Genomic DNA, 27,849 nt, shown 5'->3' on the forward strand with positions numbered 1-27,849 from the left:
AAATTTTTTCAGCAATTCTGCTTCACTGAAGAATTTTTTTAAAGATAAATTAAATTTTTTTATGTAAATATAATATTTTCATACAATTTTTCAACCCTAATTAAAAAAAAAATCTTGCAAAATGTTAACCATCCATATTTTAAAACAATTTTAATTAATTTTTTTTTAAAATCTTATCTATAAAAAAAAACACCTCGTTAATTCGTATAAAAAAAAATTTCTTGATTTTATAATTAAAAATATTATAGTGCAAAAATGTTTAAATTAAAAATTTTTTAAAATTTAATTAACATCTTTTTTTTTATCTAATTTATAAATCTATTTTCTTAAGCAATTCCATTACTCAGATTTTAAGAGAAAGCTTAAGCAAAGGGGTGGATTAAAAAATGGGGAAATTTAGGGAAAAATTTCCCCAATTTTCCTTATCAAAATTAAAATAATTATAACGATATTTTGTGCACACCGAAATTTTTTTCCTTTCGTTTTTATCCAGAAAATCTATCCTAAGTACATTTACATTTCTAGAATATTAAATTGTACATGTATGATTATGATAATCAATAATTGATTTTATCAGTTTCTACCCTATTTGTAATGATTCGCCGGGTCATATCACTTTTATTTTAATCCTGTTTAAATTTTAATCCATGATAATTATAGAATTATTTCATTCATATTATCGATATGCTATTTGTCGTTTAATGAGTTTGGTAATAAGATTGACATATTTAAAAAAAATAATATTTTTAAATTTATTATAACAAATTTGATTATTTTAAACATTTAAAACAAATTAACACTTATAAAACACTTGAAATTTGATAACTTCCCTATTTTTTAAAAAAAGAAATTTAATTTTAACTTAATTATCAACTTGTTGATTGATAATAATCATTAATATATTAATCCACTTATGAACTCATCTTCTTTTGATCTCATCATGTATGATTGTCAAAGAGTCACCAAAAAACCTAGAAAAAGGGGTAAAAAGACACGGGGTAAAAAATTAAATCATGTCAAAACTGCAAATAATATTTCCCGGTCCTCAAATAATTCAGCGATATTGGCTCTTATTAAATCTCCTAACGAATACAAAGAGAGTTGCAGGCAAAAACAGGTAAACATCGCTTTCAATGAGCTCAGGAATTTGATACCGGTTCATCCTCCCGAAAAGAAATTGAGCAAGTGTCAAATACTAAGAAGAGCTATCAAATATATTAACGTGCTAATGTTCTTGTTGCGATAAATGAATTCCTAATAAATATGTACATAATCCAATTATTATTTTTTATAATTGTTTTCTTGGGTATTTTTTTGTACGCTATATATATATTTGTTCCGTATAATAAAAAGATTGAAAAACTGAAAACTAGCTAACAACAAGTAGAAATTTGTAAGTAGGTCCGAAGCTGTTCTTAGCCAGAAGTAGGGTAGAAAGAAAGAAATATTATTTATTTTAAAGATTAAAATAGAAATAAGTATCTCATATTTTAGTAAAGATAAAACAATATTTAAAATTTCGAGTTGGGCTTAGATAAATATTCGGTTTAAATATGCATAAATTTTGAGTTAGAGTAGCTGTGGGTATAAAAATAAAATTAGGATGGATCTGGCCTGGCTCGACCCGAAAAAAAAATAAACTTGCAAGATGGTACTACCAAGGATATATAATCTTTATTTTCATATTGTAAGTATATATATATATATATATATATTGAAAAATTACATTCATCCCATAGATCTTTGTAGAAAATATATTAAATTTATTTTAAGTAATATTAAAACGAAACAGATTTAAAAAATTTAGAATAAAATTAATAGTATAAAATAGAATCATCTATAATATCAGAAAAAAAAGTTATACTTCTCAAACGAAACCATCATTTATTTTTTATTCTTTCTTTCAAACTATATTTTAAAACGATCATTTCACTGAGGTAGATATGAGAGAGTGCATTTGTTTACAAGTCGGCCAAGCAGGATGCCAAATAGGGAGTTCATTTTGGCAATTATGTTGCTTAGAGCATGACATTCGCTCGGATGGAATGATAAACGATCAGTCGGCATATGAAAACAGAGTAATTAAAGATAGTATAAGATCTTTTTACGATGAAACCACGACGGGAAAATTCGTCCCTAGGTATAAAAATAATATAATTATATTAAAACAGCTAAATCGTTTTATTTAATAGTTTCGACGGCTAACCCAATATTATAGACATAAAATATTAAACAAGCCTGGATATTTTGCTCATAGATTAAATAATAGTTTGGGCCGCTTCCGCTATTAACGATATCTTGAGGCTTGCGTAATATTATTTTAGCTAAAATCTTAATTTAAAATAGGCGAGTTGCGGAATATAAAAAATAGTATAATAATGTTGCAAACTTGTCAAAATTATTATTATTTAATCGCCTTATATTTTGAAAAGTGTTAATATATTAAAACATTTATTTTGTGATGAATCAAGAACGTTATTTGTAGACTTAGAGCCTTCCGTTATAGATACAATCAAGAATAGCGCTCAGAAGGATTTGTTTCATCCTTCTAACATGATCACGGGTAAAGAAGACGCTGCCAACAATTATGCTAGGGGTCATTATACTATAGGCAAAGATGTGATAGAGCCAACTCTAGAAAAAATTAGAAAAATGATTGAATTTTGCGATGGATTTCAAGGATTTTTTTTCATAAATAGTATGGGAGGTGGAACCGGCGCTGGGTTCACGTCTTTGTTGTTGGAAAAATTGGAAGACTTTAATAAGAAATGCAAGTTGCAAATCGCCATATTTCCCGCTCCACAAGTAATAAAAAAAATAGTTTTTATCATATTTTATTTCACACTATTACTTTGTTAAATTGATAAAAATAGGTGTTTATTTTAATTAAATTTTATAAAAATTTATATCAAAATTTTGTAAAAACAAATGGCATTTTGAATAAATAAGTTTGTTTTATAAAACTTAATAATATTTTTAATACAATAATATTTATGCAGACTTATTTTAATTTAAGGTATCGACTGCTGTAGTCGAACCTTATAACACAGTTTTTGCCACGAATTCCACTATGGAAACCACGGATTGTACGTTTGTTATGGATAATGAAGCTATTTACAATATATCTCACTCAAAGTTGGACGTGGAAAGGCCGACTTACACAAATCTCAATAACTTAATCAGCCAGGTCTTATCATCTTTAACAGCATCCTTAAGATTTGACGGACAACTAAATGTAGATATGTGCGAGTTTCAAACGAATCTAGTTCCTTACCCGAAAATTCATTTTCCGATATCAAGTCTATCTCCATTGATATCTGTAGAAAAAGCAAATCATGAGCAGCTTTCGTCGCATCAAATAACCTCCGAGTGTTTCGATGCTAATAATCAATTAGCAAAATGCGATCCTAAAACTGGAAAATACATGTCATGTTGCTTACTATATCGTGGAGATGTTTTGCCTAAAGATGTTTGTTATTTTTATGAAATATATATTTTTTTTGATCATCTAAAATTTTTATATAATTTATTCTTTAAAAAAATCGGTTCTTATAATACTAACTCCCCCCTCCCCATCTCTGTAGTCTGAAAGACTATTCGCCAGTTTATTTTGTTAATTTGAAGACCAAAGAATCCTGTTTAAGAAAAGGAAAACTGAACTTTGAGGGGGGGGGGGGAATTATTATATCAATAAATATATGAATTAATATATCCTGTTCTACATAGGTAAATCAAGCCATAGCGCAATTAAAATGCAAAAGGCAAATTCGTTTCGTAGATTGGTGTCCAACTGGTTTCAAGATAGGCTTTAATCATCAACCAGCGTCGGTGATTCCAGGTTGCGAATTAGCTCAAGTCAGCAGAACTGCTTGTATGTTGAGCAATACAACATCTGTCAAAAGTTTGTGGAGCAGGATCAATCACAAATTTGACTTAATGTACAAAAAAAGGGCTTTCATTCATTGGTATGTGGGAGAAGGAATGGAAGAAGGTGAATTCCACGAGGCTAGAGAAAATTTAGGGTGGCTGGAAAAAAATTACGATGACATTGAAGGTGAAGGGGAGCCTACGACTCATCTAGAATACTAAATAAAAATGGTCTTTTAAATGTTGGTAAAGATTTCTTTTATAAACTCAAAATGATGTGGTCTATTTTTAATTTAAATGTTTTAGTTCTATATTAATAAACACTTATGATTATTTAGATTAATCGTGTTTATAATAAATCCTTAGTTCGGAGAGCCAGTCTCCCTATAAAATTTGCCTCACTGATTATTGACTAATTTAATTCTTAAACAATTCGCGTTTTACTAGCATATAAATTTAAAAATGATTCAATGTTTTATGATCAAATTATCTGAAATTTATGGGATAGGCTTTCTATAAATATTAAATACATTTTAGGCAAGATACAATTATAATTTTTAAAAGATCTAACAAATGATTGTATTATTTACCAACTTTAACTCATTTATTTAAGCGATATTTTAAAATGTAAATAATATAATTTTTTTTCCGGAAATGTATATAGGCATGTGTAGTAAGAATACCAATTTTTAAAAATAAATTTCAATGAAGTATTCGAATTAATAATGAAAATTTTTTATGAGCAAGCATTTTTATTTTGAAAATTTGTTTTATACCCCCTATATCAGGGTTGGGAATCCATTCGTACCTTTGTAGGATTGTATTTATTTTTTTATTAATAGAGCAAAGTTTAAAAATCTTTCCATTGGTTCTAATGATAAGAATATGAATACATTATAAATAGGCATATTGAAAATTATTCGATTCATAAAATTATCACGAATTTCTTTAATTTTAATTTTTTATATGAAGGCCAAAATTATATATTCTATTTTTTTCGGACATTTGCAAAATTATTATTTACTAACATCAAATATTTATAAATTATAAGATTATGCAGTCAGAAAGAGTATATATATTTAATGATAAAATATTTGGTGAATTTTGATTTAGTTTCACGAAGGGTGCTAATATCTAAGGGGGGGGGCAAGATATTAACATAAATTTCCTAATAGTGGTTATTGTACTGGAAGCAATTTCCCTGTTTTTAGTTCAAAATAGCCAAATACTTTATTTATTTTTTCAGGACTTTTTATACAACCTTTGTGAGCGTTTTCCGTAGGCAAAATTAAGATTACCAAAAATAGAATTTTAAAAGAATATTTTATGCCTTAAAGAATGGCTTCTAAGATTGATTGTATTTATTTAATAATTATAAAAAATAAGATATGCAATTCTTTAAGCCGAATAGTGGAACCGATTATAAAGACTAACCCGAACCGTTGACCTTAGGCCCATTTTATATATTAGGTTACCACCTGTTTCTTCTACTTTAAAATTATTGTCAGAAAACATGAATAATTAAGTTTTTTTAATTTTAAACTTTTTAAAAATCAAACTTGTAATAAATCCTTCTATACTTTAGGATTACTCAAATGGGTGCCGAATGAACATTCTACCCCTAATTCTTAAAAAATTCCCCATTTTACAATATATTTTTTATAATTTTTGAAATGGAAGGTAACTTGTTAGAATTAGCGAAGATCATTTTTTTAAAAAAAATAATGTGAGCAGTAAATTTAAATCTTGGCTAGACAGTTTTATGAGGAGATATGCTAATTTTAATTTATTATAAAAGGATAGGCTAATTATTATTTTATCTTTTAAAAAATTAACTTTCGCATTTATGTTCTTATCCAGGATTTAACATTTGCTGAAAATTCAAAATTCTTTAAAAATTCTTACTCATTTGAAGATCAAAAAATGTGAAGATTTTTTTTGTTTCAAATTTTTGGTTAAACCCTGCTTATCCTATATCAAACTTTGGGTAAGCCAATGTTTGGTGGATGTTGTTTTATTCTTTGCATATTAAATGAGCGTGTTATTTTAAATTCAAAAATCTGATTTTTCTGGAAATGCATTTCAATAGGTGTATAATACCCGCCATATAATTTTCTAACATTTTTATAATAAACTTTTAGAGATTTCAATTTTCATAATTTTTTACAAAATTCATATAAATTAAGGTTTCTTCAAAGGTTGGTCACAAAATTAGTGAAATTTATAGAATGGGTAATAAAAAGAAATAGCTCTATAACAAACATCTTGCAATTTAATTTAATTCATTTTGCTTCGAATAAAAAAAAAGGTATATATTTATTTATATAGCCAATTCAAATCGTAATCTGTGGAATTATATTTTACAAAAATTTTCAAATATCGCCAACAATTTAACAATAGGTAAAAATTCTTTTTTTCTAAATTACCGAATTTATGTCTAAAAAAATTAATTGTATAAATCCCCAAACGTTCTCTTAAATTCCCCCAATTTCTTGAGTTCGATAAGAAAATGCTTCACACTTGAATGTATTTTAAATCTAAATCTAGCTCGGTGCGCTTGGTTGGCGGCAAACGTTGTTGAACGTGGTAAATGCTACTTTTCGAACTTTCCGGAATATTTTTAACTTCCATATCGTCTGCAAACGTCGTCTCAGCGTTCATTACATTATTGATTCTGGGTAATAAAGAAACGGTTACTGCTCTATTATTATCCTCATTCGAAACTCCCTCGATATCCACCACGGTATTTTTAGCATTTTTATGGGTGGATAGCGCGTATTTATCGTAGACAAGATCAGGAGTGTACATATAGCCTCGGATTTTTTTTTCGATGGACCGTTGTTGCTTATTATTGTAGATGTCGTTAAATTTTTTAAACTTTTTAGGATAGTTTTTATAAATTTTTCGATCCCAAGCGCGAAAGTAAAAAGAATTAGGAAAGCAGCGGAGTCTGGTAAAGGATGACGAAGAGGCAAGTGTCCTGCAACAATTATTGACCCAACCTTCGTTGTAGGGGTTGTCTACGGACTGAGAACAAATAAAAGATATTAATTCATTTCAATTGTATATATATGTGGTAACGATTTATTCGGAGCCTTCCCGTTGTGATTCGAAATTTCTCAATTTTAGACCTCGTTTTTAGAAAGCGAGATATACCGCTGAAGCTAAAGCAAGCCGGAATTATACATAATATTAAATTATAAAGCCATGCTATCGTTTAGAAACGAATTACGCATTGCTTAAACAATATAGCGGTATTATATGCTTACTATAAACGACGGGGTCTGAAGGAGCGAGAGCGCCCCCAAACCCTATGGATACTTTAAACCGATATACTCAGGTTATCCATATCACTCTATTTATTTCTAAATATCACACTATATCACAGCATGTTATATTTTATAAACATATCCATAGGTTATGAATAAGTAAAAGAATTTTGTATTGCAAATATATAATTAAAGGGTAATGTTGCAAACGAATTCGTTCATTGAAGTTCATTTTTTTTTAAATGATGAACGACGTTCCTTTTATTTTTGACGAACTTTGAGAGTGAATGCGTTGTTTTTTTTGATAAACGCGTTTGTTTTTTAGGTTTGTTCAATATCAGAGTATCTTATTTATAATATAAATCCGAATTTTTTAAGAAAAAAGGCCAGTTGTTTCCTTTATTACATTTGATTTTTTTTACCAGCCACTATTTCTGTCTTGTAGTATAGTTTATTAATTTGAATATTATTTATATTTTGTCAATTAAAGTAAGCATCATTGTTTTATTTCATCATCATCTATTTATTATTTTTGATAGTTGTATTTTATAGGCTTATTAATTAATAGATACATAAAGTAAATATTATAAACATAGATATAAAATAATTAACATCTTTTAGAATATATTGATTTTTAATGTGATTAATTAATATTTCATTTAAGTTTTCATTAATGGTTTTACATTTTAATAGTTGAACACAATTTAAAGTATTACAAATTTGTATATTTTATAAATAATTTAATTGTCAATGAACGTTGAAAATAAACTAAGGGAGAGGGGGAAGTTCACCTTAATAATATATTATCTCTTTGCAAAATTATTTATGTATGTACTTTAAATTTGCCTGTAACATGTTCATTTGTAGTTCTTCCTTTGATTATGAGAAGAGAGTGGAAGCCACATAGTCCAGTTATAGGAAGCAATAGAACAAAAGCTAAGGTGCAAAGACATATAGTCACTATACCTGGGGAGGTCATAAGCGTTTTGAAATGGTGAAACAGGAAAGTTAGACTAAAGACGAGTATAGTCAGGGTATGAAGCATAAGTAAAACAAGAAAGATGAAGAAATATCTGTATGATTCAAGAAAATTATATTTAAAAGTAGAAAAGATTTATTCAAAAAATAAATTTAAAATTACATATGATTTGATATTTAAATATTTTGTTTTCTAATTTTGTTTAAACTTTTATATCTTTTAAACGTAAAGCACCTGATTCCTTTCCTTTCTTTTTTTCTTTCAAATTGGTTTAACACAACAAACAAAATTTAAATGCAATCTTAAATTGATTGATATAAACAATTGAAATATTTAAAAACTTTATCAAAATTATATATTGAGAAGTTTAAATTGCTTTTTTAAGGGTGATTAAAAGCTGTTTTTAAATAGATGCTCAAAAACGATATTTTAAAAAATATGAGTTCTAAAGCTTTCTTTTCTGATACCAATAAACATGTTAACCAATATATATAAATAAACATAAGACAAGCATTAACCTGTAATTTCCCCTTCCTACACAGTTGTGAAGCCATGGACAATGATGATCAAAGGTTTCTATACAGGAATCACAAACACTACAATGAGAACATCGAGGGGGCCGGTAAAATTTACAGGTATTGCACCATTTGAGCTGAACTGTAACTCCTTTTATATCAATTCTTTCATAAAGAGGGGCCTTGAAATCATCAATTACTTTGGAATTACCATTTCTATATAACTCTTCCTCCTGTCCTGCTCTAGGATAAATACCAGGGTCAATGAATATGCAAGCAAGAAAGTTTATCATCAAAAATATAAATAAGGTAGAGTGAAGGTATAGTACAAGTCTGAGGGGTCTTAAAAGATCTATTAACCATGCAATGTGACTATTATTTCCCTTGTGATTATATATGGCATGTAAATTAGATGAGATTGGTGAAAACCAAAGCCATTGTCCTGGTCCATATGCATAAGCCACTGCTGTACCAAATAAAAGAATCCATGCAAGAAAGAGGGGAAGGGATTCATTTATACATTTAATAAATTTTTTTCTTTTTTCTTCAAAACTATTGAAATTAATGGGATGCCTTCGTTTTTCATTATTAGTTACACCATTGAGATAAGAATTGTTTGTTAGACCACTATTATGGTTCTTTGTATATTGATTTTTATGTTTAAATTGTGGAACAAATTCATAATTTTGATGTATGTTAGTGTATTGTATATTGGAGTTATCACGTGGTTTATAAGGTGTATTATTTAACATTATAGGTATGATTTATTCATTGTGACATCAAAAAATTATTAAATTTTAATAATAATTAAATGTTAGATATAAAAATGATATTTTTTATTAGAAATCAACACAATTCATTTTCATGTCTCAAATATTCCCCAATATCAGCTTGATGAAAGCATATAATATCTTGTGGATTATTTGAACTTCTTGATTCTTGGGTTGATTTAGATGCAACTCCAAAGCCTAATGGGATTTCATAATTCACATTTGTAGAAGAGGAAAATATAAAAACACCAGAATATTTTGGGATATTTTCTGACATCTTGGATATGGATGATTTTGTAACATTATTACCATATAAAAATCCTTGTAAAGATTGATTTTGAATTGAGGATGATGGTTTTAACCATATTTTATATTTTGCTAATGGAGCTAATAATGATAATGCAGTAATTGAAAGTCTGAAAGATTTAAAAGATTTGTCAAATTTACCCATTCTTATACCTAATGATACAAGTTTAGTTTTTGTGATAGTTGATGCTAATTTTGTAATATCAGCACTAATATAATACACACGATTTTCTCTAATAAGTCTAAAATGGTGTTGTTTCTTGTCAGGTCTGTCTACAAGTAATTTAATACTTTCTGGAGATATGTATTTTAATAGTTTAGAAAATAAAAGTTTGGTTTCATGTTCAGTTAATTGCCTCATTTATTGTAAATTTTTATTGGTTATAAATAAAGTAATTCAAAACTTAATTCCTTTTTCTCCCAAATCTTCTCTAGCTTGTTGAATTTGCTAAAATTTAATGTTTACAAAACATAAATGTATAAATAACTTTTCTTAGCTCTTTAGCTGCTTCCGGGCAATTATTAAATGTTATTACTTGATATATTAGAATGGATAACAAATAAAATCCAAAAGCGAGTATGATAAGAATAGGTGTTATCTAAAATAAATATATATTATAATATTTTTTTAGTGTTTACGAAAGTAAAATTCTTTAGAATATGAGACCGAGAAAAAGCTTTTGTATAAGATAAGCAAAAAATGAATAATAGTAATAATAATGCTATGATTAATTGATGGAATCGTTTCATATATATTATATAAACGTGAAGCGACGGCTTTCAGAAAATTACAAACTAACCTATTTTTTAAATTAAAAAAAATTAAATTTAATAAATTTATAAAAATTAAAATTCTCTTTGTAAATCCTTAAAACTTTCCATAATTTTTATCATTAAACCAAATACTCTCATTTAAAAATTAATTCAACACTTCTAAGATTCTTTATGCCCTAAGACATTTACCAATTTTATAAAAAGATTATTGGTATACAATAAAGTGAAAATCAAAGAGTCTGTCAAGAACAGAGGTATATTGCCAGGGGGGATACAGAGAGCGAAGCCCCTGTCTGTTATTCTTTATGCTACCTTTGTATATCTTGAGGAGGGGCTGAGTCCTATGCGAAAATTTTTAATAATTTTTTGAAAGTGTTAAATTTGAATTTTTTCTTTACTATTGTTACAAACTTTTAGGGTGTCGGCACCGCGTTTTAAAATTTTAAAATGATATTTGATGATCAATATTTTATACAATTTTTTTTTTGTTTCATTTATTTATTATTACTAAAAACTAGCATTATTTATTAAATTATTATATTTTAAACTGGATATGAAAATCAATGTTTAATGTATAAATCGCATTCTTTTAATTCTTCAACTAATAAATAGTTAATGTTTAAATCAAATTCTTTAATCTTTAACTAATTTTTTATATCAATATAAATACATATATTATCACTATTCAAAAGAACATATTCAATATATATATACATCTTTTAATCTTTAATTAAATAATATTTAAAATTATCGATAAAGTTAAAAGAATAATTAATTATTTAAGTTACGAAATAATAAAATACAACAAAATGTAAACATTTTAAGTTACGCGATAATGTAAACGACATGTTGTTTTAGTTAGGCGATAAAATAATAAAAACAAAACTAATTATAAATTTTATGAGAATATATTAGTTATGCTATAAAGTGCTGAATGAAGTGATATCAAAAATAAATTCAACACGTTATAATGATACAAATTTATATAAAACAGTATTAGTATATAATTATGTTTGATATTTCAGTTAATATAAAAAATATAATGCATATATAAATCATATCTTATCTTTATTCTAATGGACCTACATGTTAAAAACTACCATATATTCAATTTGAACAACTATGTAAAATAAGCTTTAAAATTTTATCAATAGAATGAGTTCTAGTAGATGAACTATTGGCATTATTAAATCTATTCATAGACTCTGTTAAATTTCTTTTCTCACAAAAGGGATCAAAATTAATTTAAGTGTATTAATTCAATCTGAGAGCTCAAATAAAAATTTTTCAATATAAAAATCCAAAAAGGGCCTGACCATAAGTTTTCAATTACAGAAGTGCAGATAATTTATCTTATATAATTTTTTTTTATTTAATCATTTTTATTAATAAAAATTATTTTAAGATATTTTGAACATATTAGAGACATTAAGGCTTATAAAGTATGATATAAATGCAGAAAGTGAGATTTAAGTTGATTATAAGCAAAATTCCAATTTATATTTAATAAAAATAGCTCGTAAACATTTCCTCCAAGCAACGATTATTAAAACACTGGCTACATACAGCAGAAATCCCATATTTTACTCAGCCAACATACTATACCAGAATACTAAAAATATTTGTATCCATATTAATAAAATAGGTAAAATGGTTTATTTATTCAAAGTCTATTATCGCCAAAAATATAACTAAAAATTAAAGACTAATATTTATCTTTTTAAAACCTGACATATGACATAATTCAAATTTACGAAACGCATAAATTATTTGATTGGCACATTATATTCAATAAATGTCATCTACATAACCAGATTTTCACTGGATGCAAGCCATTTCAAAAACCTATGACTACCGCAAAAATTTTCGCCTTATACCTTTTTAATGATAATACTACCTTCATATATTTTAAAAATATAACTTAAATTATTTATGCTTTACTACCAACTATCAAAATATTGTGATAATATTTAGATCATGAATTCAATTAAAAACCCCCTCATTTATAATGAAGGCATTATAATATAATGTTTTACAAGGTTTGTTGGTATCCTTGAGGAAAAAAATCGGCATAATTATTATGGAGGATAGGGCCTCTATAGTAATTCACGTTCGCTCATTTTGGGCAGGTCCATGACCAACGTGCTAGATAAGATAAGATAAGAAGATAATATAATGTTTGGCATAAATATGAGTTTTCTGAGAAAATGTATTTGGAAAATAATGTATATGCAAAATTAAGATTTGGTCGATGATCAACAATTTCATCTAAATAAAAGTATTAATTTTTACAGCAATATATTTTGCTCCATTTCATCTAAAAATTTTAAAATTACCACATAATAAATTTATCCTAGCCGCTTAAAAGGCGCCAAAACACCCCTACCCTTTACAAAAAGTTGCTAACTTATCCTACCTTCCCCTCCTACCTACATCAATGTAGCCGCTGAATATATATCCATTACACGCCACCTTTTACAGGCGTGATAACATTCTACAAAATAAATATCATTACTTTAATGAAGGTAGAACGATTATTTACATTTATTTATTTCTATAATTCATTTACAATAAGTATCAGTTTTCATTGACATTTTATTCAGTATACTTTAACCATAAGGTGCAACTTAATTACAAATGGCGTATAATTACATGTTAATGGATGGGTGTGTACATAATACATTAGGAAGTTAAACAACACCTATTATATTAATCGAAAATATATATATAAATTATCATATCTAACTGGCAAATATAATATATAATATGATAAAATATTACAATAGATTACTTCTTTACTACAATTACATAGTTTAAAAAAAATCCTTTACAATGATTCAGCCATTATAAACCGCTAATAAAATTCCAAAGATAATATTCGCCTAATAGCATTTCAAAAATAATTTATTGGTTTTATAATATTTAAAAAAATTAAATTCAAGAATTCATCCTGAATCAAAGTTCGATCAAAAATTTTAATTATTTGAATTTATGGTCCGAAGCTCAATATTTCCTTTCAGTTTCAATAACTCAAATAAAATCTTGGTCCTACGACCTAAAAATAATTCAGTGGAAATTAATCCCTCTCTTTTGTACTTAGTATCATAATACAAAATGGCAATCCACACAGCTTTTCCCTAATTGATATTTCCATATCCAATTTTTAATCGCTACCATCTTCTCATCATGTCCATTTGCGACTATTGGACATAATGATCTATAATATACCGAAATCATAACCTTTGTAGCATTTTAATGACAACTTATATCGTTAAAACATGGACCTTCTCATAATTCATGGCTGTACAGGATTTATTCATGCTCAGCCACAACAAATATTCGGGAGCACCAAGACTTCAACTATCCAATAAATTGTTATTCTCTTCAATATAAATCGGACAAGCTCGCGATGTCCCCGCATCACACAATCATCTACGACAGACAACTCATTTTCAATTTTTATAGGTGCTATAATTGTAATCCACGGTTTTACAACAGTTAAATGCAATGTTAACTGACTTAATCCTTTATCGTATTTACTTTAAAGCCTCACAATTAGTCGGACATCCTTTCAAAATATAAGACAGAAAACTAATCAATACTTCTTCCCTATCTGTTATTATCTGCTATATCATTTTAGGTATTATCAGGATCTCCACTATCAAATCCCAAATTTGACGAAATATCTGGCAGGTAATTTTCTTTACCTCGCCGATGTCTTAATTCAAAATTGTAACTGTCTTACAAACAACATACACCATTGCTATCTCTGGAATATGATTAATTCTATATTGTCCTTTTTAAAAAGGTGAAACGACTTATGATCAGAATAATAAATTTCTTACCGATCAAATAATTGCGACAATGCTAGACCAAATAGTATTGCTAGCGCTTCTTGCCTTTTGCAGTGTATCGCGTCTCAGCTTCCTTAGAGGTTCATGAGAAAAAAATAATAGGTTAACCCATCTTTTACATATAATAAAGCGTTGCCTACACTTTATTGGATACATTTACAGCCAAAATTATTTAATCGTTGTTAAAACAAACTATAATTGATTCCTCTCCAATTTTTTTTAAAAACAAATTAAATTCTGAATATATGTTGTTCACCTTGCTACCCAAAATGAACATCGTTTTTTAATAAGCAAATTTCCCACAAAATGATCATATTTTATCGTACCTAGAAAGACTGCTTCTCCGCTTTATTCTTTAGCGAACATTTTTTATATTTTTAAAATTTTTCTCTAGAGGACCCATCTCAAATACATTATTTTATGACCTAACACAATTTAGGTACCCCTATAACATTTTTATCTAGACTCACTCTAACACCCTTCTCAAGAATCTTCTTAAAAGCTTCTTCAAGATGATATAGTTATTGTAGTATCTTGTATATTATATTATTTTCTTTAAAATTATTTCCTATTTTCTAAATTATTTTTTGTTGTATAAGGTTGAAATTTATATATGTTTTCATGGTTTTTGAAGAAAAAAATAAAGAATATTGTATTTATTTTTCGTATTTGTTTTTAGTTTTATTTTGTGAAAATAATTTTTATTTCTTTTGTTGTGGAAAATATATATTTTATTGCTAAATACTAAAGTAATTAAAGAGTGAATAGTTCTCGTGAATAATTTTATAGATTGTTTTTCAATAGTTGCCATAGGGCGGTTACTTACCTTCTTCAATAGTTAGATTGTCGGCCTCACTCACATAGTTAATACATCTTCCATATAATAAAAAACGCCCTTCAAACTTTGGACATAGATACCATGTTACTTTGAAAATAGACGCTGACAAATTTACCAATGTCCTCCCTTAAAGGCAACTGTAAATTCGTCAACGAAAAATCTACTTATAAAAATATTTACCACCCTTTAAATGGACCGAAATTTTCTCAATTCGGAGAAGAGGGTACTTAATCTCTACAACCCATGGATTAGCTTTATATAAAGTTGGAGCACAATCTTAATCTTCCATTCGATTTTTTTTATTGGAAACAACGGATTGGATCCAATCACTATACTTGATAGGCACAATACCATCTTTTGACCAATTATCAAGTTCATACCTTTCCCAATTCGAAAAATACACATGATAAAAAAATGTGCTAAAAACCTTTAAGTTTAACATCCACTTGATAATCATTTAGGCATCCTAAAGTGCGCGGGCCACCCAATTCGTGCAAGTTTCCTCCATCTTTTGGACATCATAGAATTCAGCCGTCTTGGAATTTGTCACCTTAGTCGGTTGTAAGTAATAGCTCGAATTTCCTTATTAGCTTTAAGGGGTCAGCGAAATTTACTTCAGTCCAAATTGCTTCGATGTTGATGTATTCTTCGCCAGGTTTTGCTAAAATGTAGTTGACTTGTCAGCGTTGGAATTGTTGCATGTTTAAAAAAAGAATTTCTTCACCAATATATGCGCTGTGGTTATTACTGAATTTGGGGACTCGTAATTTAAACAAATAGAAAATTATGTGATATCCTTTATTGCCTTCATTTTCTCTTAGGGATAGGTCTAAAATAGAAATTGACTATCGCCTTGGCCTCGATTTCTTATTAATCAAAGTTAATTACTTTGTTTTTTTAAGCGTTTAAAATCTAGGTTAATATATGTCTATGGGTTACCCTGCTGGTGTTGAGTATCGAAAACCTTAAGATCCTGTTAAATTCAATCATTGTCAAAAAAACATGCAAAGCTCATGTGTATTTTGATATTTTTCTATATGTGCCAAAATATTTTTGAAAAATGTTGTTTAAATTATTTATGGTTTATTTAATTTTAGAATTATTTATAATTATAATCAAGTTAAGATTTCTAAACTGAAGAATATAAGAATTATTACGATTTCAGGAATATTTATAAATATTTCCCAATAAAAGGTTCATTATTTATTTAAATGAATCTTTTTAAATATATTATAACATACATTGTACCTAATGGTTGTTCAAACCAAATTTTATGGCCCAAGCTAAGAACTTATATAGCCTAGAGAAATAGTTTTTCTAAGATATACTTAAATATTTTATAAAAATTTTATGTTTGAATTGAACATCATAATTTTTATATTTGTTTAATTTTAATATTTTATAATTATCTACAAATTAAATTTCTAAACTGGAAAATATTAAAAAATATCTGTTATTCTTGTGCCAATTTCGAAATATACATACTTATAACCAAGCCATTTAAATATCGGGCAAAATATTGATGCAGCCCTAGTGTAATAATTATAAAAATATATATTCTTAGATTTAAAGGCTTCAATAATGATATCTTGGAAGATATAATGATAATTCGTTTTCAAATAAATTTTAAAAATAGAGATAAAAATTGTTTTTTAAAAAAAAATTGTTATGATAATATATAAAACTAGTATTTGTCTAATTAAATTAAATACGTACTTTACTTTTAAGTACCCAAAACTAGAAGTTTGCAATGAACAGATTAAACAATTTAACTCGGGCAGACGGGTTAAAGATATTTGTAAAAGATGTGTGGGCGGATAAATTTGAAATGTTTTTCGGGCAAATGACGAGAATCTTTTAATAGAGCTAATTTTTATGTTTAAATATAAAATAAATAGAACCAAATCAACTAATTTTTAAACCTTCAGGTTTGGAAGCTAAATAAATTTATATGGATAGGTGTTAAAAGCCGCCTATTGCGGACCTCTATTCCAAACCCAGAACCTAATTCATGAAAAAAACTTTTTATTAAACCCTTTATTTAACGAGGACTCACAGCCTCGGCTCTTCTTGGTAATTCAAGAGAATACTCAAATTTTATCGATTATAATAATAAGTATTAAAATTGTCTTATAAAGTTACATAATTTTGTATTTTACAAGTTTATTGTATATATTACGCAAAGGGACATTATGATATATAATAAATCTGTAACTGATTAAATAATAACAACATGCAATTTAAATATCAATGCTTCGTGTTCTGTGCTAATAAAGGATTTAGGATACTTTGAATAAATTCATCTTCGCGGCCGATAGCTTTATCACTATTCAAATTACTCGTAGAAAAATTATTTGATAACTTTGAAGATTTATCGAGTCCAACACCAACTTGGGGAAATTTATTTTTAAAGGGCTTAGGTTTATTATCATTATTATTTCGATTTAAAGTTTCACAACTAGAATCTGAGTCAGAGTTGGATAGGTTATGTTTACGAGAGTTATTGGCACCTGATGATGATTGTTTGTCAGATAAATATCTGTGTTTCGAATAATTGGAAGAATAAAAATCGGAGGGGGGTGCAAAATCTGGATTGCGTTCTTCTCTTTGTTTATCTACCCATCTTTCCTGGTTCACTTTATATGTTAGTTAGCGAAATAAACAACATAATATAGTTTTGTTATCTAATTCGGAAAATAATAATGTTTAAAAAAGTGGTAAATTACTTATATAATTAGGTTTAGGTATTTGGAGTTTGTCTGGATCATCGCCATGTTCTGATTTATACTTATCCCAGGGTCTTAGGTGTTTCTTTTTATATTCCTCGTACTCCAACATCTCATCTTCCATTTTCTCTGTATAATGAAATATAAATATAATTTATATTTTTAAAAAAAATGCTATAAATTAGCGATTTATATGATGAAACATTAAATTATTCATCCGTTAACATATATATATATACTATAGATATGCCATTAAATAAATATCTCGTAATTTTAAAACATTATAATAAGTGGCATTTGTTTTATCATAGAGGTAGACTTAATATATAATGCATACGGATCATGAAGTAGAGTGGGTAAATTAAACGGTCTGATTTAAATTAAACTTTTTTCTTCTTATGTATATTAATTTAACTGGTATTTTAAAATAATAATCCTCTTATGAAGTTGGCTATAGAAAAAATTACTTTTGATATTTTCTCTCTCCATTTTCTCCCTCTCGAGCTCTTGGTCTATGAGTTCTTCCATCAGTTCCGCCGTTATTTTACGCCTCTCCTTCTTTCTCAACTTGGCCATAATTTTGTCTTTGTAAGTTTCCCTGATTTTAGCTTGCAGCAATGGATTATTAGCTCTGATCTCTTCCCGTTCTTTTTCCATCCTCTCAAATTCCTCCATTTGTTTTTGTCTTTCAGCTTCATCAGTGCTAAATTTGAAGTAGCCAACACCCAATTCGCGAGCCTCTGTATTTGTTTAAAGTTTATGTATATAATTAAAACAAATATTTTTTGGTGAATAAAATTAGTGGGTAATAAAAAATAACAATTTTTCCTTTAATAATAAATTATACCTTTTTTGATTGGTTAAAATATCTGATTTTTTTTTAAAAATTTAAATAGATTTAATTTTTTTTAAAAAAAGATAGTATTTGATAAGACTAAAGCTTTAAACTTGGGGTTTTTTGAATACCATTTTAATACAATCTTATATGATATCTTTATTTTACTCATAAATGGGAGATACCTTCATATTTAATTTAAACATTTAAAAAAATTAAATTTACAATTTGTAAATATAGGTTTCATCATAAAATATAAAAAATGATGTTAATTGCACAATGATATGCTTAGTTACTGATAATCATAAAACATGATGAAGAACACTAAGTATTAATTCTAATTTTGGAAATATTTTAGCATATAGTGCTTGTTATACATTCAATCTATTCTTAATGATTTAGAGGTAAAAAGTGTAGAAATAAATATTTTAGAAATAATCATTTTGCACTCTAAATGATTCTAGTGAGGGTAGAAAAAACACATTAACGGATAGCAAACATATTAAGTCAATGATTAATAATAAGTTAAATTTGGGAAGAAAGCCGAAAAAATATTGATAAAATATTTTACCAAAGGTATTTATAAAAAATAATACTAATCTTTAATAGACTCTTTGGTGTACAAGCTTCTTCGACAACTGCCAAAAGATGTTTTCCTCTTTTGGGCCAAGTCCAATCCAAATTTGGACTAAAAATATGTTTTTCATTTTAATATCTTAATATTTAATTTGTTTGTATACAATGATGTATACATGTCTGTATGCTAGATTCTACATACATATAAGTCAGCTGTAAAGCCATTTCGTGGTAAGCACATCGATAATTATCTTATTTATTTATCATCATATAAATGCACATTTATGTCGTTTAATCGGCGTGCAAACCACAAAATGGTGCTACAGCTGACTCCTATGTATGGAAGCTTTTAAATGTATTTAATGAATGAATCCCCAATCTAGCAGATAAATATATCATTGGTGCTATAAATATAAAATCAAATAAATTGATGATAAAAATTTATTTATTTCAACACCTTATTAGAAATACATTAATATCATTTCTGTCTATAAATTTTTATAAAAAAACTTATAAATTTTTATAAAAAAACTTATATTTGAGAAAATATTTTTTGCTTTCTACTCTTCATTTTTATTTCCACCAAAATATTTCTGGTCTTTAATTAAAGCGATAACCTTTAAATTTTATTTATTTTCTTAATAAGGTTAATTCTTTAACAAAATTTTAAAAGTAAGATTAATAACACTTTCTTTATTATAAATATTGCTTTTATGATGGTTATATATTAATAGTAAAATATTAAGCATTGAATAAACAGTATGATGGGCCTAATGTTTTACTTTTACAACGCTTTTTTTATTTTTATAATCAATTTAAAAAATTTATAATTTTGTTTCTTAGAAATACAGAGATTACCTTTCAGGCAGGATGCTATAAATTGGAAACCACTTACAAAATATTAAATGTAAACTTAATGCTAAGATCATCTTTATTGAAACCACTAAAATATAAAAACTTAAACTATATTTAATCATATTCCAATTTAGTACACAAGTTATATAATATTCATATTTGTAACATGAGTTAATTAAATATAACATTTATTATTTTTAAATTTACCAATATTAAAATTTAAAAAAATATACGATTTTATGTTTTAAAGCTATTAAATGATTATTTTGATTAAAACAGATTTAATAAAATGGAAGGGGGGCAATCAATGCAAGAGGTGTCATCCATATACCACTAATTTTTTTAAAATTTAGAAAAAATTAAGAATACATTTTTTCTCGTTGAAATTAATAGGCCTATTTTTTATTTTTTATAAGGAATAAGGATAGTTATTATCTTGAATATCAATAAAAAATAAAAGTACCTGCCTATACCAATACTATCAATAATAGTATATAGTACATCTCTGATATATAGTTTTAAAATTTTGTTAAAATGTAAAATTCATAATTCTTTAATGAATATTATTTTGAGTAGTTTAAAAAAGTAACAAATTATATATTTTGATAATTCATTAAATAAAGAATTTTGATGAAAACCCATAAGAGTTCAAATTCTCGTGATATAACATAATAGCATTTTATTCTAACCAAAATCTCATAAATTTTATATTAAATAAATTACCATCGCCAAAGACTTCTTGGAAATGGACAGCCTCTGAAGGAATCCTTAATTCATCATCATTGTAAACTTTTGGAGGTTCTGACCTATTATTAAATATAATAATGTTTTAATTATAATTGTAATAAAATCAATTAACTTTAAAGGCAATTGATAATATGATTAATTGTATTAAAATATATTGTTAATTGTGTATGATTATTAATTGATGTATTTAGAGTGATTTGTAAAAGATATATAAATTGAAGTATAAAATATATTAACAGTTAAAAATATAGTAAATTGGTCAATAATAGTCAAATATATCATTGGCGCAGTTTTAAATGGAGATTTAATATAAAGGAGTGCGAGATGGAAGTTTATTTATCAAAGATGGAATTCATTTTAAAATCGCCAAAATAGAAGTCAAAAATCGTTTTTAATAGCAAATATAGGATTAGAGGTTTATTCAAAATTATTTACTTTGTGTTTACCAAAGACATTAGATGAAATATCAAATGATGATATAATTAAACTTTTAAAAAAATATTAATCGAAGAAAGATATTATTTTTTCAAAACAGAACAAGAAAAAGGAGAAACGATCAGAATATATAAATAAATTAAAGATAAAAGCAAATACGTGTAATTCTAAAGAGATGTATAATACAGTATTGAGGAATAAATTAGTGTCGGGAATTACAAATGAAAAAATATTAATGAAATTAATCAACACTCCAGTCATCTGTTCAAATCGCTACCTCAATGGAGACAACGGAAATGATTTCGTATGAAAAATTATCTGTTGGAAAGGAGATAAATAAAATTGCAAAAACAGTGACAAGGGAGCAGTATGACAAGTATAAACCAGCATTAAAAATTATTTGTTATTGTTATGAATTAGAAAACCACATAAAACCTAAGTGCCCAAATTTAAATGCAATTTGTCATAATTGTGGAATAAAAGGACATTTACAGAAAATATGCAGAAGAAATGGTGGTAAAAAAAAGAATATATCCGAACGATAGATGTAACAGAAAAGGAGCGAAATAGTTTTGAGGAATGGGATACTCAGAGGAGTTCGCGAAAAAAATTTGAGATGAAATTATTAATAGATAAAATATATATTAGATTTTTAATTGACACAGGATCGGCAGTCTCCATTTTGAATATTTAAGACGTTTACCGTTTAAAAAGACCAGTAACAAAAACGGATATTATTTTAAAATTTTATATTAATGTAATGATCTATATTTTTAGGTAAATGTATATTGTGCTGTAAACATTTCTAAAAAAATCGAACGCGTTCACGTTCAAGTTCAAAAAAAAGGAACGCGTTCACGTTCATAAAATCGTTCAAAATTTTATGATAAATTTTTTTAAAATTTAATTTAATATAAATAAACTTATATTTTTTAATACAATATATTTTAGCCATGTTAAAAAATAATATAGTTTTATTTTGATAATATAATTATAAATAAACTATAATATAATATAGCGAATAAAAAGATATTTTTATTTATAAAAAATTTTTCTTATTAAATTTTAATTACAATTGTTTTCAAAATATTTATCTGATAGATAGGAACACTTGGCAGTTAATACGGCATTAGCCTAAAAACACGCTCTACAGGGGCAGATGAGGGGATTGCGGTATTATACTTAATAAACAGCTCTTTTAACGTGGAGAATTAATTAAAAACATATTGTTTTGTTATTTGTAAAAAATTGAGATTAGTTATCCTCCACCAATCCATTTCTACTCTCGACAAAAAAAAGGATATCTCGAAATTAACAGTTCTCTAGGGTTTTCAAAGCATTTTTTTCAATAACGCTATAAGTTTATTTTTAATAGGTTCGTTCTGTGGAATTTTTATCCATGGGCATTAAAGTTTGAACGCTGGATGTATAATTGCAGAAAGAACATATTGATCCTTATATATATATGTTCTTCAAATCAAAAAATAAAATATATGTAATCAATTGAGATCGATAGGTTTAATACCTTTTATTAATCCCATTTAATACGACGTCTATTAATGGTTGACCATATTTGAGGCCACTATATTTTTTAATTTTAAAATAACTCGTTATTGTTGAGGTCAAATATCCCAAATGCATTATTTCTTCAAATTTAATGATTTTTTAACTTAGTTATATCATATAAAATCAAATAATTAATATTAAAATCAAATAATTAATATTAAAATCAAATGTTGTTTTAAATTGGAACCTGAAGATTTTGACAATATAATACTTTTTGGCCACATTTTACACTTGGTAAGCATTGGATTAGTTCCTTCAATATAGGATGTTAATGTAAAACATTTATCATATTTGGCCATAGTAATGATAATTCATCTGATTTTGGATTTTCAGAATCAGATGATGAGGATTAAATAATAATATCCATGCTTATGCTAATCTATTAAATTAAAATATAAACAATAATATTCAAATTAATAAACTGTTAAAAATTGAAATGTGAAAAGGAAATACACAGCCGATTAAAAAATATAAATAATATATTTTTTAAAAAAATTCGGAAATATTAAATTTTTCAAATAAATAAAAAAAAATATTTTTAAAATTGAACGAACGTTAAATTCGAAAGCGTTCGTCATAAAAAAGGAACGCGTTCACGTCCAAAGTTCGTCAAAAATAAAAGGAAAGCCGTTCATCATTTTTTTCAAAAAAAACGAACTTCGTTCACGAACGCGTTCATTTACAACACTAATATTACCCATTAATTATAAGAATAAAATTATATATCATGAATTTATAATTGTAAACAATGATTAATTTGATAGGTAGAAATTTAATAAACAAATTAAATTTAATAATAATAAATCAATGTAATATAGTTAATGAGGTTTGGGGGGGGGGGGAATATTGAAAAAAAATTTTATCATTATTTACTAAGAAATTAGGTTTACTGAAAGATTTTATAACGAGTTTGTCGGTAACCCACCCTTAACTTTCAATGTCTTAAAAGCAGACCGATACCCTTTGTGTGCAAAACAAAACTAGAAACGGAATTACAACGACTGGAATCCATGGGAGTTATAGAAAAACTAAATACTCTAATATCGCTTCGCCGTGCCTGTACTAAAAAATGATGGATCCTTACGAATTTGCGGTGATTTCCGACAGGCGGTTAATGCAAATATTTTGATTGATAAATATCCTATACCCATAATTAATGAATTATTAGCCACACAAGGTAATGGATCCATATACAGTAATTAGATTTATCAGAATCGTATTTTCAAATAGACTAGATGAGGTGGCAAAAAAGCTTTTAGTAATCAACACGCCAAGTGGATAGTATCACTTCACACGACTTCCGTTATGGGTAGCCTCAGCGCCAGCCATTTTTCAACAAGCAATGGATTCGTTATTAAATGGACTACGGGGTATCGGTATATTTGGACGATACAATAATTACTGGGGAATCAATTGAGATTAATAAAAAAAATCTGATAAATGTATTAAAAACGCTAGAAATAAATGGCATGATATTAAATCTAAAAAAAATGTAATTTTTTTTAAAGAAAAGATTGATTCTTAGGTCATACCATTAGCGAAGAGGGAATCACAACAACAAATAAGAATACCAATGCAATTTTAGACGCACCGTTACCAAAAAACGTTAAAAAATTACAAGCTTTTATCGGTATAATTACTTATTATCAAAAATTTATAAACAATTTTTCGACGATAGCTACTCCGTTATACGCTTTTAAGCAAAAATATGCCATAGAAATGGACAGATAATGAAATAAAATTAATTAATAAATTTAAAAAATTAATAACAGATGGCGTTTCAACATGGAATAGGATCAGTTCTAACATTAATAACGAGGAAAACCCGATTGGATTCGCTTCTCGAACATTAAATGCCGCCGAACGAAATTACAGTCAGATAGAGCCTGAGGCTTTAGCAAACATATTTGGATTAATTAAATTTATACAATATTTAATTTGTAAACATTTTACTATAATTACTGATCATACCACTTATATAGGTACTTAATCCACATAAAAGAATAAGAGATATGTCATAAAGATTAGTATAAGATGGTCATTACTACTAGTAAAATTAAGAATTGCAACTTCGAGGGAAGAAAAAAAATAGTAATGGGGATATGTTTTCCCGTTTCCCAATTGATGGTAAACCATCTGCTTGGGAAGAGTTAGATATTAATTTAATAGTATCGGATGATCCACAATTTTTTTCAGCGTTAGATATAAAATCACACACAAGAAATGACCCGGTATTATCAAAGGTTTCACATTACATTGCAACTGGGTGGCCGAAGTTAATAGAGGAAAATCTAAAACCGTTTTTCCAGCGTCGAAATGAACTCAAGCTGGAGGCACGGTGTATATTATGGGAATTAAGAACCATAATTCCAAAAAAATACAAGTAAATATTTTATCTTTTTTACATATGGGGCATCAGGGTTATAATAAAACAAAATTATTGGCCCAAGAGAACGTTTGGTGGCCAAATATGAACGAAGACATGGTAAGAATTGTGAATTATGTCAAACAAATAATCCTGGTGGTAAAACGATCAGAGGGAAATGGCCCTCCACAAATAAACCATGGAGAAGAATTCATTTAGATTTTGCCGGAACAATTAACGGAGATGTATGTATCTGGTAATAATAGATAGTTTTAGTAAATGGACCGAAATACAAAAACTGTCGACAAATAATTTTACTGAAGTAAGAAAAATATTGTTAAAACTTTTTGCTATTTTCGATTACCCCAATATGATTGTTATGGATAATGGTTCCCCATTTCAAAGTTTAGAACTTTTGTAAACAATTACCAATTATAAATGTATATAGTGCCCCGTACCATCCTAATTTCAATGAAGAAGCGGAGCAGTTAGTACAAACTTTTAAATTTTTTAAAAAAAAACATGATTCTATTTAAATATGAGATTTTCTATTTAATTATCGAAATATGCCACAAATAACCAAAAAACAATCACCAAGTTCAATTATGCTTAAATTTCAACCCATAGGACCCTATTAATAAAACGAATTTATCCTTATCCATACATACCCCAGTTAGCAGGTTTTCTTAATATAAATGAGAAAATATATGCAAAAGATTTTAAAAAAGATATTTGAATACTAGATATCATCGTTAAAAGAACAGGACCAATGACTAGCAGATAATAAACTAGGTTTATGGAGAAGACATATTAATCAGTTAAAATATAGGTTCGATTATTCCAATTTAAAAAATAGAGAGGAAGGAAGAAGAGAAATGATGCAAACTATACCACGAATGAATGAAATTGATCCTATACAAAACTCGATAGCAAAAGACATTGAACCTATACAAGACTAGATGACCAAAGACACTGATTCTATACAAGATTCAATAACCAAAGACACTATCCATTATCATAAATAAAAAGATTGAAATCGATAGACAGATCAACTCGCAGTAGAGAATGAAAGGACAAGTAGAAATTATCCAAAATGGTTAAGAAAACAATTTATACCGTTCCAAATTGAAAGCCCAGTATGATGATTAATTGATGTATTTAGATTGATTTGTTGAAGATATATAAACTGAAGTACAAAATATTTTAAAACAGTTAAAAGTATAATAAATTGTTCAATAATAGTCAAATATGTCAATAATAAAGTTCACATTTTATTAGAAACAAATAGAGAACAAATAAATAAATCAAATATATTTACTCTGGCCTGGTGTCATCCTTGTCATGAATATATTTTCTCTGAAAGTCTACCATATAAATGGCATTTATTTCATCACCTAAAATTAAATTTTTTATTTTAAATTATTCTATTAACTGATAAATTTATAATATAAATAACTTACTAGGAAGGGCACTGGACAATTTGTCATATATCTTGGCTTTCATTTGTAACCTTTTCCTATGTACAAGAATATGTATTATGAGTTATATGGATATATATATAATTATGATTGACTTTGTAAAATAAAATTATCAAATAAATTGAATTTAATATAATTAAAAACTGTCATTTATATAGAGGGTTACATTTAATTATCATTCAAAAATATTACTGTGATAAAGATAATCTGTCATCATCTTCATCCTCTGAATCGATTTTTCTAGCCCGGTAATTGGCATCGCGGTTCCTTAGTTTATTTCTTAATTTTTCTTTATCCTTGTAAAATTTAAAATATATTATTTTACATAAATAACATATACTTACTTTAGGTTTTATTATAATAACGTCATATGATCCATCACCAGATTTAACAGATATTGTGTTCTTCTTTGACTTCTCTAACTCAGCCTTTTTTTTTAGATAATCTGATTTTATATGTTCAAACTAAATATATAGTTTTAATTAGAATAAAATATAATTCTGTACCCCAGATGTAATGAAGGAATTCATAGCATTATCACATAATATGCATTCAAAATATGTCAATCATTTATAAATGAATTATGACATGCCAAGTTATTTCTTTTCTTCTTTTATAATATAATGGATTAAATAAAATATATAATAGAGCTATAGTGTATAATGATATAACTGATGGATGCTTTATGAAGTAGTAAATTTGATGTTATATAATAAGATAAAGGTACTATGTCCTTAGAAACACGCTCTAACTTTCTGAAAGATATGCGGGTTAAAATTGCCCCTACTTACTTCATTTTTGTAGAATCTGCTTTTTCTATTTGTTTTTTTGCAGGTTATGTTTTTTTTGTTTATCTTAGATTTGATATGATTTCATTTCATTTTTTCTCATTTATGCTCTTTCAGAATTTTGTTATGAATACCTGCCTGCTGTACATAAAATAGGTAATGAATTAGCTGACGGAGAAAGAAATATAATATATAGTTTGGTTGATTTTTTTATAAGAATTTTATTAGATATTATTTTCTCGAGGATATTTATTAAACTTACTGCAGACGAATTTTTTAAATTTCATGGATATTGTGGTGGTTTGC

General features: G+C 26.8%; 5 protein-coding genes across 5 annotated transcripts; 2 read left to right on the forward strand and 3 right to left on the reverse strand.

Annotated features, from left to right (window-relative positions):
- Nucleotides 1–913: 913 nt before the first annotated feature.
- On the forward strand, nt 914–1,246 carry LOC135924055 (helix-loop-helix protein 2-like). Its single transcript, XM_065459103.1, has one exon. The coding sequence runs from the start codon at nt 914–916 to the stop codon at nt 1,244–1,246; it is 333 nt and encodes a 110-aa protein (XP_065315175.1).
- A 630-nt stretch (nt 1,247–1,876) lies between these two features.
- Nucleotides 1,877–4,178, forward strand: LOC135925529 (tubulin alpha-8 chain-like). The gene is made up of 4 exons (XM_065460910.1): nt 1,877–2,140; nt 2,472–2,805; nt 3,017–3,469; nt 3,727–4,178. Exons 1-4 carry the CDS (start codon nt 1,944–1,946, stop codon nt 4,087–4,089), a joined length of 1,347 nt encoding a protein of 448 aa, XP_065316982.1. The 5' UTR covers nt 1,877–1,943; the 3' UTR covers nt 4,090–4,178.
- Nucleotides 4,179–6,194: 2,016 nt separating this feature from the next.
- LOC135925349 (uncharacterized) lies at nt 6,195–9,382 on the reverse strand. Its single transcript, XM_065460623.1, has 3 exons — nt 8,634–9,382; nt 7,972–8,209; nt 6,195–6,894 (listed from the first exon to the last, which is right to left on the reverse strand). Exons 1-3 carry the CDS (start codon nt 9,380–9,382, stop codon nt 6,382–6,384), a joined length of 1,500 nt encoding a protein of 499 aa, XP_065316695.1. The 3' UTR covers nt 6,195–6,381.
- Nucleotides 9,383–9,476: 94 nt separating this feature from the next.
- Nucleotides 9,477–10,489, reverse strand: LOC135925350 (60S ribosome subunit biogenesis protein NIP7 homolog). The gene is made up of 3 exons (XM_065460624.1): nt 10,346–10,489; nt 10,195–10,305; nt 9,477–10,154 (listed from the first exon to the last, which is right to left on the reverse strand). Exon 3 carries the CDS (start codon nt 10,065–10,067, stop codon nt 9,477–9,479), a length of 591 nt encoding a protein of 196 aa, XP_065316696.1. The 5' UTR covers nt 10,068–10,154; nt 10,195–10,305; nt 10,346–10,489.
- A 6,854-nt stretch (nt 10,490–17,343) lies between these two features.
- On the reverse strand, nt 17,344–27,310 carry LOC135923938 (coiled-coil domain-containing protein 174-like). Its single transcript, XM_065458960.1, has 9 exons — nt 27,262–27,310; nt 27,100–27,219; nt 26,948–27,051; nt 26,738–26,793; nt 26,596–26,671; nt 20,888–20,970; nt 18,366–18,638; nt 17,899–18,027; nt 17,344–17,808 (listed from the first exon to the last, which is right to left on the reverse strand). Exons 1-9 carry the CDS (start codon nt 27,283–27,285, stop codon nt 17,420–17,422), a joined length of 1,254 nt encoding a protein of 417 aa, XP_065315032.1. The 5' UTR covers nt 27,286–27,310; the 3' UTR covers nt 17,344–17,419.
- Nucleotides 27,311–27,849: the final 539 nt, after the last annotated feature.

Source organism: Gordionus sp. m RMFG-2023, chromosome 2, assembly GCF_954871325.1.
Source record: "Gordionus sp. m RMFG-2023 chromosome 2, tfGorSpeb1-WG-v2, whole genome shotgun sequence".
NCBI lineage: Eukaryota > Metazoa > Nematomorpha > Gordioida > Chordodea > Parachordodidae > Gordionus > Gordionus sp. m RMFG-2023.